This window comes from Phyllobates terribilis, unplaced genomic scaffold, assembly GCF_046119375.1.
Source record: "Phyllobates terribilis strain yellow unplaced genomic scaffold, ASM4611937v1 Scaffold_4__5_contigs__length_816908805, whole genome shotgun sequence".
NCBI lineage: Eukaryota > Metazoa > Chordata > Amphibia > Anura > Dendrobatidae > Phyllobates > Phyllobates terribilis.
In genome coordinates, this window is record NW_027362764.1 from 807,631,489 (window position 1) to 807,643,536 (window position 12,048).

The 12,048-nt window shown below is 50.2% G+C and overlaps 1 protein-coding gene across 1 annotated transcript in view; it reads left to right on the forward strand.

Moving 5' to 3' along the window:
• LOC141266124 (ubiquitin carboxyl-terminal hydrolase CYLD-like) overlaps positions 1-9,830 on the forward strand; it is a 51,636-nt gene extending 41,806 nt beyond the window's left edge. The window contains exon 15 of the mRNA XM_073680083.1: positions 8,733-9,830. Within this exon, the coding sequence (XP_073536184.1) occupies positions 8,733-8,917 (185 nt within the window). The 3' untranslated portion in view covers positions 8,918-9,830. The remainder of the gene's footprint in view (positions 1-8,732) is intronic.
• Positions 9,831-12,048: the final 2,218 nt, after the last annotated feature.

The following is a 12,048-nucleotide window of genomic DNA, read 5'->3' on the forward strand; positions in this document are numbered from 1 at the left end:
ATGGTGACTTTACAGTGCGACTCACCACGGCACCCTGATTACAGGTCACCACCCGTCAGTGTAGAGCACTCCTCAATACACTGGTGAGATAGAGAGACACCTCAATCTATCTCCTTTCCTAACCTTGACTTTACAGCAGTCTCTGTGGTAGACGAAGAGCACTCCTCAATTCGTCACAGATTTTCTTCCTTACACTACAATCTAGGGATGGCTTGGAATCGACTATCAGTCACGGGAGGCAACTATCTAAGAAAAGTACAGTGACCGGGGTAGGAGGAGGTGGTGTGCACACGAGCACGCGCAGGCATGAGACGTCACTCAGTCTCACAGTTGCTGGTACGGGACGTGGCGCGGGACGCCTGAGGTCTCACCACTCGACCGGTCACCCACCCAGATCCAACCTGATAATCCCACAGGAACCGCTGCGGCTGACACACAGGCAAGTGAGACATATAAAATATATCTCGACTTACCGTGTTCGGTGGAGGTTGATCAGGCCTCAAATTCAGCCGCCGCTGTCACCACCAGGGAAGTCAGCAATATGGGTCCGAGAGGGCGGCGTACCGCTAGCCACGCCCCACGTTGGGCGCCATTTGTCGGGGTCGTAGCGACATTCCACTCGTCCTCCAGTCACTCCAAATTAAGGCTATGAGCATGGGTCAACCATTCAAAGAATGAGTCAGACAACAAGCTGGTTCAAACTCAGAGCAGCTCAGAAGGCTACTGGCAAGCCACGATCTCAGCAATGTTCCGTCTTTATTTCCGCATGCATAAACTTAAATACACTACGTAATGGGGAGGGGATAGGGGTTGTTCGGGGCGGGGTAAGCCATAAATGGATTGTTCGGGGCGGGGTAAGCCATAAATGTCTAGTATCCGGCCACTCCTGATTGGTCCACGTCTCCTTAACTCAGTCTCTGGGCAGACAACCGTCAGTTGATGTTTTGGTTTCATTTCTCTGAAACAGGTGCTGGCTGATACTGGCGCCATCTTAGCATAAATTTCGATCTAAGTAACACGTAGCAAGGAAAGCTTATTGTTATAAGACACAAAATGGTGGTTAGTACATAAGCAAAGCGTATAAAAGTAGAGAAAATATATATTCTTTCTTACCCTGACACTGACATGGCCGTGACATGGGGCTATGAGGGGCACGGCCCACCGGAGCAGAGAGTGATGACCTGACATGGCCGTGACATGGGGCTATGAGGGGCACGGCCCACCAGAGCAGAGAGTGATGACCTGACATGGCCGTGACATGGGGCTATGAGGGGCACGGCCCACCAGAGCAGAGAGTGATGACCTGACATGGCCGTGACATGGGGCTATGAGGGGCACGGCCCACCAGAACAGAGAGTGATGACCTGACATGGCCGTGACATGGGGCTGTGAGGGGCACGGCCCACCAGAGCAGAGAGTGATGACCTGACATGGCCGTGACATGGGGCTATGAGGGGCACGGCCCACCAGAGCAGAGAGTGGTGACCTGACATGGCCGTGACATGGGGCTATGAGGGGCACGGCTCACCAGAGCTGAGAGTTGTGACCTGACATGGCCGTGACATGGGGCTATGAGGGGCACGGCTCACCAGAGCAGAGAGTGATGACCTGACATGGCCATGACATGGGGCTATGAGGGGCACGGCTCACTGGAGCAGAGAGTGATGACCTGACATGGCCGTGACATGGGGCTATGAGGGGCACGGCTCACCGGAGCAGAGAGTGATGACCTGACATGGCTGTGACATGGGGCTATGAGGGGCACGGCTCACCAGAGCAGAGAGTGATGACCTGACATGGCCGTGACATGGGGCTATGAGGGGCACGGCCCACCAGAGCAGAGAGTGATGACCTGACATGACCGTGACATGGGGCTATGAGGGGCACGACTCACCACAGCAGAGAGTGATGACCTGACATGGCCGTGACATGGGGCTATGAGGGGCACGGCCCACCAGAGCAGAGAGTGATGACCTGACATGGCCGTGACATGGGGCTATGAGGGGCACGACTCACCAGAGCAGAGAGTGATGACCTGACATGGCCGTGACATGGGGCTATGAGGGGCACGGCTCACCAGAGCAGAGAGTGATGACCTGACATGGCCGTGACATGGGGCTATGAGGGGCACGGCTAACCAGAGCAGAGAGTGATGAGCTGACATGGCCGTGACATGGGGCTATGAGGGGCACGACTCACCAGAGCAGAGAGTGATGAGCTGACATGGCCGTGACATGGGGCTATGAGGGGCACGGCTCACCAGAGCAGAGAGTGATGACCTGACATGGCCGTGACATGGGGCTATGAGGGGCACGGCTCACCAGAGCAGAGAGTGATGACCTGACATGGCCGTGACATGGGGCTATGAGGGGCACGGCCCACCAGAGCAGAGAGTGATGACCTGACATGACCGTGACATGGGACTATGAGGGGCACGGCCCACCAGAGCAGAGAGTGATGACCTGACATGACCGTGACATGGGGCTATGAGGGGCACGGCTCACCAGAGCAGAGAGTGATGACCTGACATGGCCGTGACATGGGGCTATGAGGGGCACGGCTAACCAGAGCAGAGAGTGATGACCTGACATGGCCGTGACATGGGGCTATGAGGGGCACGACTCACCAGAGCAGAGAGTGATGACCTGACATGGCCGTGACATGGGGCTATGAGGGGCACGACTCACCAGAGCAGAGAGTGATGACCTGACATGGCCGTGACATGGGGCTATGAGGGGCACGGCCCACCAGAGCAGAGAGTGATGACCTGACATGGCCGTGACATGGGGCTATGAGGGGCACGACTCACCAGAGCAGAGAGTGATGACCTGACATGGCCGTGACATGGGGCTATGAGGGGCACGGCTCACCAGAGCAGAGAGTGATGACCTGACATGGCCGTGACATGGGGCTATGAGGGGCACGGCTAACCAGAGCAGAGAGTGATGACCTGACATGGCCGTGACATGGGGCTATGAGGGGCACGGCCCACCAGAGCAGAGAGTGATGACCTGACATGACCGTGACATGGGACTATGAGGGGCACGGCTCACCAGAGCAGAGAGTGATGACCTGACATGGCCGTGACATGGGGCTATGAGGGGCACGGCTCACCAGAGCAGAGAGTGATGACCTGACATGGCCGTGACATGGGGCTATGAGGGGCACGACTCACCAGAGCAGAGAGTGATGAGCTGACATGGCCGTGACATGGGGCTATGAGGGGCACGGCTCACCAGAGCAGAGAGTGATGACCTGACATGGCCGTGACATGGGGCTATGAGGGGCACGGCCCACCAGAGCAGAGAGTGATGACCTGACATGACCGTGACATGGGACTATGAGGGGCACGGCTCACCAGAGCAGAGAGTGATGACCTGACATGGCCGTGACATGGGGCTATGAGGGGCACGGCTCACCAGAGCAGAGAGTGATGACCTGACATGGCCGTGACATGGGGCTATGAGGGGCACGGCTCACCAGAGCAGAGAGTGATGACCTGACATGGCCGTGACATGGGGCTATGAGGGGCACGGCCCACCAGAGCAGAGAGTGATGACCTGACATGACCGTGACATGGGACTATGAGGGGCACGGCCCACCAGAGCAGAGAGTGATGACCTGACATGACCGTGACATGGGGCTATGAGGGGCACGGCTCACCAGAGCAGAGAGTGATGACCTGACATGGCCGTGACATGGGGCTATGAGGGGTACGGCTCACCAGAGCAGAGAGTGATGACCTGACATGACCGTGACATGGGACTATGACGGGCACGGCCCACCAGAGCAGAGAGTGATGACCTGACATGACCGTGACATGGGGCTATGAGGGGCACGGCTCACCAGAGCAGAGAGTGATGACCTGACATGACCGTGACATGGGGCTATGAGGGGCACGGCCCACCAGAGCAGAGAGTGATGACCTGACATGGCCGTGACATGGGGCTATGAGGGGCACGGCCCACCAGAGCAGAGAGTGATGACCTGACATGGCCGTGACATGGGGCTATGAGGGGCATGGCTCACCAGAGCAGAGAGTGATGACCTGACATGGCCGTGACATGGGACTATGAGGGGCACGACTCACCAGAGCAGAGAGTGATGACCTGACATGACCGTGACATGGGACTATGAGGGGCACGGCTAACCAGAGCAGAGAGTGATGACCTGACATGACCGTGACATGGGGCTATGAGGGGCACGGCTCTCCAGAGCAGAGAGTGATGACCTGACATGGCCGTGACATGGGGCTATGAGGGGCACGGCTCACCAGAGCAGAGAGTGATGACCTGACATGGCCATGACATGGGGCTATGAGGGGCACGGCTCACCAGAGCAGAGAGTGATGACCTGACATGGCCATGACATGGGGCTATGAGGGGCACGGCTCACTGGAGCAGAGAGTGATGACCTGACATGGCCGTGACATGGGGCTATGAGGGGCACGGCCCACCGGAGCAGAGTGATGACCTGACATGGCTGTGACATGGGGCTATGAGGGGCACGGCCCACCAGAGCAGAGAGTGATGACCTGACATGGCCGTGACATGGGGCTATGAGGGGCACGGCTCACCAGAGCAGAGAGTTCTGTGCAGCTGTGGGATCATCTCATTAAGATGCTGAAGGTTCTAAAAAGAAAACAAAGAATATTACAAAGTTCCAGAACTTTTCCTTAACCCCTTCCAACACCTACATCTGGAAACTTTCTGTCCTCGGGAAAGTACTCGCTTGTAAATGGGGCGGCATTGTGCGTTTTTAATCCGCAGTCCGTCAATTGAATTTTCACCTTTTAGGTTCGGCCACAAGCGACACAGATTTTGTTGCGCATCTGCAGCAAATCCGCTTTGTTCAATGCTCCTCCTGTTTTTTTCTGTCACTTTAATATTCTGAAGATTTTCCGTCTGCAAATCTGGATGGAAAATCTGCAGCTTAAAGGGAACCTATCACGTCCTATCTACTATGTAAACTGCCCCCATAGCGTTATTAGTGAGCAATGTGCGATGTGCATCACTAAACACACCTTATTCATTAAAATTGGTGGTAATATAATGAGTCTATAACATTTTATACACAGGTACATCTCACTAAATTAGAATATCATCAAAAAAGTTAATTTATTTCAGTTCTTCAATACAAAAAGTGACACTCCTATATTATATAGAGTCATTACACACAGAGGGATCTATTATATAGAGTCATTGCACACAGAGGGATCTATTATATAGAGTCATTGCACACAGAGGGATCTATTATATAGAGTCATTACACACAGCGATCTATTATATAGAGTCATTACACACAGAGGGATCTATTATATAGAGTCATTACACACAGAGGGATCTATTATATAGAGTCATTACACACAGAGGGATCTATTATATAGAGTCATTACACACAGAGGGATCTATTATATAGAGTCATTACACACAGGGATCTATTATATAGAGTCATTACACACAGAGGGATCTATTATATAGAGACATTACACACAGAGGGATCTATTATATAGAGTCATTACACACAGGGATCTATTATATAGAGTCATTACACACAGAGGGATCTATTATATAGAGTCATTACACACAGAGGGATCTATTATATAGAGTCATTACACACAGAGGGATCTATTATATAGAGTCATTACACACAGGGATCTATTATATAGAGTCATTACACACAGAGGGATCTATTATATAGAGACATTACACACAGAGGGATCTATTATATAGAGTCATTACACACAGGGATCTATTATATAGAGTCATTACACACAGAGGGATCTATTATATAGAGTCATTACACACAGAGGGATCTATTATATAGAGTCATTACACACAGAGGGATCTATTATATAGAGTCATTACACACAGAGGGATCTATTATATAGAGTCATTACACACAGAGGGATCTATTATATAGAGTCATTACACACAGAGGGATCTATTATATAGTATATAGAGTCATTACACACAGCGATCTATTATATAGAGTCATTACACGCAGAGGGATCTATTATATAGAGTCATTACACGCAGAGGGATCTATTATATAGAGTCATTACACGCAGAGGGATCTATTATATGGAGTCATTACACGCAGAGGGATCTATTATATGGAGTCATTACACGCAGAGGGATCTATTCTATGGAGTCATTACACGCAGAGGGATCTATTCTATGGAGTCATTACACGCAGAGGGATCTATTCTATGGAGTCATTACACGCAGAGGGATCTATTCTATGGAGTCATTACACGCAGAGGGATCTATTCTATGGAGTCATTACACGCAGAGGGATCTATTCTATGGAGTCATTACACGCAGAGGGATCTATTCTATGGAGTCATTACACGCAGAGGGATCTATTCTATGGAGTCATTACACGCAGAGGGATCTATTCTATGGAGTCATTACACGCAGAGGGATCTATTCTATGGAGTCATTACACGCAGAGGGATCTATTCTATGGAGTCATTACACGCAGAGGGATCTATTCTATGGAGTCATTACACGCAGAGGGATCTATTCTATGGAGTCATTACACGCAGAGGGATCTATTACATAGAGTCATTACACGCAGAGGGATCTATTTCAGGTGTTTATTTCTGTTAATGTTGATGATTATGGCTTACAGCCAATGAAAACACAGAAGTCATTATCTCAGTAAATTAGAATACTTTATAACAACAGCTTGAAAAATGTTTTTAAAATCTGAAATGTCTGTTCAGTAAATGCCTCAATACTTGGTCGCGGCTCCATGTGCATCAATTACTGCATCAATGCGGCAATGTTGCATGGAGGCGATCAGCCTGTGGCATGGAGGGATCAGCCTGTGGCATGGAGGCGATCAGCCTGTGGCATGGAGGGATCAGCCTGTGGCATGGAGGCATCAGCCTGTGGCCCTGCTGAGGGGTTATGGAAGCCCAGGTGGCTTTGATAGCAGCCTTCAGCTCGTCTGCATTGTTGGGTCTGGGGTCTCATCTTCCTCTTGACAATACCCCATAGATTCTCTATAATAGATTCTCTATGGGGTTAAGGTCAGGCGAGTTTGCTGCCCATCAAGCACAGTGATACTGTTGTGTGTAAACCAGGTATTGGTACTTTTGGCCGTGTGAACAGGGGCCAAGTCCTGCTGGAGAAGGACATTTCCATCTCCATAAAGCTTGTCGGCAGAGGGAAGCATGAAGTGCTGTAAAATGTCCTGGTAGACGGCGGCGCTGACTTTGGTCTTGATAAAACACAGTGGACCTCCACCAGCAGATGACATGGCCCCCAAACCATCACTGATTGTGGAAACTTCACACTAGACCTCCAGCAGCTTGGATTGTGGCCTCTCCACTCTTCCTCCAGACTCTGGGACCTTGTGGAGGGTGTCAGTGACTGCCTTCTGGACATCTGTCAAGTCAGCAGTCTTCCCCATGAATGTGGAGCCTACTGAAACAGACTAAGGGACCTTTGTAAATGCTTAGGAAGCCTTTCCAGGTGTTTTTTGTTAATTATTCTAATTTACTGAGATAATGACTTCTGTGTTTTCATTGGCTGTAAGCCATAATCATCGACATTAACAGAAATAAACACGTGAAATAGATCCCTCTGTGTGTAATGACTGTATATAATAGACCCCTCTGTGTGTAATGACTCTATATAATAGATCCCTCTCTGTGTAATGACTATATAATAGATCCCTCTGTGTGTAATGACTCTATATAATAGATCCCTCTGTGTGTAATGACTCTATATAATAGATCCCTCTGTGTGTAATGACTCTATATAATAGATCCCTCTGCGTGTAATGACTCTATATAATAGATCCCTCTGCGTGTAATGACTCTATATAATAGATCCCTCTGCGTGTAATGACTCTACATAATAGATCCCTCTGCGTGTAATGACTCTATATAATAGATCACTCTGCGTGTAATGACTCTATATAATAGATCACTCTGCGTGTAATGACTCTATATAATAGATCCCTCTGCGTGTAATGACTCTATATAATAGATCCCTCTGCGTGTAATGACTCTATATAATAGATCCCTCTGTGTGTAATGACTCTATATAATAGATCCCTCTGCATGTAATGACTCTATATAATAGATCACTCTGCGTGTAATGACTCTATATAATAGATCCCTCTGTGTGTAATGACTCTATATAATAGATCCCTCTGCGTGTAATGACTCTATATAATAGATCCCTCTGCGTGTAATGACTCTATATAATAGATCCCTCTGTGTGTAATGACTCTATATAATAGATCCCTCTATGTGACATTTCACATTGCTCACTAACAACGCTATGGGGGCAGTTTACATAGTAGATAGGACGTGACAGGTTCCCTTTAACCGCTAGATGTGAACACAGCCTTTGTAGTGTATGGGGTGATCACCCGATCATTCTGATTTTACTGCGGGATTTGAGTGCGATCCCACTCAGGTTTCTTCTTTACCTGTAAGTCCGAGTGATTGGCACAGATACCGCACCGACCAGCGGCGAGAGCGTGGATGAAATGCACCACCGCCATGCTAACTATCCTACGCAGCGCTACAATCAACCCTAAAAGGGGGGTCTTTTATCTGCAGAATTTCCAACCCTGGAGCTTTTTTTTCTTGTTTATTAGGGGCTTTTTTTTAAAAATGAATTGAAAAATAAATATCTGTTTTTGTATGAAACTCATAGCCATAATATGTGAAGGAAGCCTGAGTGCACCACTTTTTATTGTTTCCACAGGGAGCGAGAATGGCTATAATATCCCGCGAGTCACCCTCTGTCCAGAAGTGGCCACGTATCTGGCGGCTCCGCTGCCCGATCTCATGAAGCAGAATCCTCGCGAAATGAAAGGGGTGGCCAAGCGCCTCTTCTGTGACGCCTACATGTACATGTATCAGAGTAAGAGGATGGCGCTGTATAAGTGAGGGGCATCCGGGGCAGTGGATGGCATCTGTCTGATTAAGGGTCCGATGGTGCCATATCCTCCTTTCATCCACTCTGCGATGGGATGTATCAAGGGAATCTCCAGGAATCCTTAATTCTGTAGACTGTGAATCCTACCATCTCAGGTCTCCTTCCTCCAGACGTCGGCCAGTAGCCAGGGCCTAAAGACTGGTCAACTGGTCCAATACTGGGATTATAGCACCACACCCAACCCGGTGGTGAAGAGGGATGGGGCAACCCCGGCTGGTCTCCACTGAGGGATGGGGCAACCCCGGCTGGTCTCCACTGAGGGATGGGGCAACCCCGGCTGGTCTCCACTGAGGGATGGCGCAATCCCGGCTGGTCTCCACTGAGGGATGGGGAAACCCCGGCTGGTCTCCACTGAGGGATGGGCAAACCCCGGTTGGTCTCCACTGAGGGATGGCGCAATCCCGGCTGGTCTCCACTGAGGGATGGCGCAATCCCGGCTGGTCTCCACTGAGGGATGGGGCAACCCCGGCTGGTCTCCACTGAGGGATGGGGCAACCCCGGCTGGTCTCCACTGAGGGATGGGGTAACCCCGGCAGGTCTCCACTGAGGGATGGGGTAACCCCGGCAGGTCTTCACTGAGGGTTGGGGCAACCCCGGCTGGGCTCGATTGAGGGATGGGGCAACCCCGGCTGTGCTCCAGTGCAGTCGGAGGGGGACGTCGCGTAGACGAAATGTTCTTATTTTTGATACAATATCTCAGGGCTGTAAGATATTTATTACAACGTGTCAAGAATAAAAATGATGTTATTAGCAGCTGGCAGGGAACTTCTGACGATCCGAGACCCTTGGGGTCAGCAGAAAATCCAGTCAGAAGACTTTCCAGGTTATTGGAAGTTTTTTTTTTAATAAAATCTTCCTACAATTCTCATGTTTTTTTTGTAAAGCAGGACACTGGAGAGATCACGTAGACCCCATCGCTGCCACCAATTTGTCAGGGGATGCAACTCCGCTCCCTACAATCGTCAGATAATTACGCAATTGACGGACGAGTGATGGAAGAGACCGCAGCTGCTTCCACTATTAGGCCGGTTATTGGGGAACTCACAGTGACAGTATGGTATACAGAACTCCAATTCCAACACATGGAATATTTATATACATACATACATACTTACCCTAGTACGGTCAATAACAAAAGGAACTAGTAGCTGCCACCCCTAATCGTTTATACAGACCGATTGGACACCAATTATAGGTAGCATATGGCTTCAGGGTGACGGTTTACAGAACAAAAGGAACAGAACTATTACATTTTATATATTTAATCTGGAAAGGTAGGCAGTGTTTATAGAAATATCCGAGATGATAGAAAATGGGAACAAAACACTACGGTATATACAATTACATGCAATAAAAGGGATATTGAAAGGAAAAATTACTAAACCTGCTTCACGGAAATTGCTCAGAGCTGAGCGGAGGGAGGTACTCCTTTTAGGGAAATGGACAGAACCCACAGCAAGCTGTACTTTCCAGGTCTGACAAATGACCAAACCTAGCCTCTGCATTTTATTAGATCAAGGTTACGCACACATACCCCCTCCCTTGGTGAGCTCATGTGGAGCAACTTTCAGAATATCTTTGCCCCTGAAGGTCCCAGGTGGTAGATACTGTTGTCATGTTTCCTATTACTATTTTTCCTTTATAAAGAGTTGAAACGAGTGGATAGCATCATCCATCGGACCAATATTAAGTTGAAGGATCTGTACCCCCTGGGGACAAGTAACGTCGGCTTGGCACAGCTTTACACAGACACCCCCCTCCTGTCCACACGGGCCCAGGGAGGCACTGAGAGTGAGCGGATGCGGCCCACGTAGTCACTGACGTGGCACCACACTCGCTCACACCCATGACAGGCTGAGAGACCCCTTTCACTAGCTTTTACCCCCTTTTGGGACACTCCTGTCTTGCCCTCTGGGCTGAAGCTAAGTCCCCTCCCCGTGTCTCTGGCAGCTTAAAACTCCTAAACTTCATCTGGGTCATAACTCCTTAATGGACGGTCATAGGGAGGCGGTTCAGGTGCAATCGGATCCAGACGGGCCCCTGCTATGCCTTAAGACCAAACACAGCTTCGCTATTTGTTGCCTACTAGCTATTCTACGTATATATCCCCAATCTGTGAGGCCAGAATGGATCAAGACCCTGGTAGGCATTCGGTCTGGCCTGGGGATCTCGGAAATATGCACCACCATTGGTACGGCAAGAGCTGGTTTCAAACCTCCACATCCTCGATGGTCCCACCCGCCCTAGCCTGGGCGAGCATATCTGGGAGGGTCTCCACCTCTCCCTCCTCTGACCGGTTGCATAAGGGGAGAGCGCAGGCCTCCCGCTCATGATGTGCCTTCATCATGTTCACTTAGAAGGCCATCCGACTTCCCCAGGAGTGGTCCAGGGTGACCGGGTACGTTGAGCTGCTGGTGCAAGAGATACGGGCCTTCCCAGGCTGCTTGAAGCTTGTCCTTGTCCCAGTACCCACACCTTTTCACCCTCCTGGTAGGTCCTCTCACAATCATTCTGGTCGTCAGCCTGGGCTTACGTCATTATATCGTTCACCAGCTGCTCCAAGGCTTACATCTTGTCACGGAAGCGCACAACATACTCAACGACCAACATTCCAGGGGTGGATAAGTCTTCCCAGACCGCTTTCACAAAAGTCAGAGGCCCACGCACATGTTGCCCGTACAGGAGCTCAAAGGGGGAGAACCCCATTGAGGCACGTGAAACCTCCCGCTAGGCAAATTGCAGTTGTGGGAGATACCACTCCCAGTCGCGCCCGTGGAAGTCAACCAACATCTTAAGCATTTGCTTCAGGGTGCCATTGAACCGTTTGCACAGGCCATTGATCTGTGGGTGGTACGGGCTGGTCATCAGATGTTGCACCTGTATCTGCTTACAGAGGGACTCCATCAGCTGCAACATGGGCTGGGTCCCCCGGTCGATGAGCATTTCCTGGGGGAAACCCATCCGTGAGAAATTCTCCAGTAAAGCGGTGGCCACCTTGTCGGCCCAAATGGACGACAGGGCTACCGCTTCCGGGTGGCATAGTCTACTACTATCTGTACGAAGCGTTTCTCGGAGCTGCTGG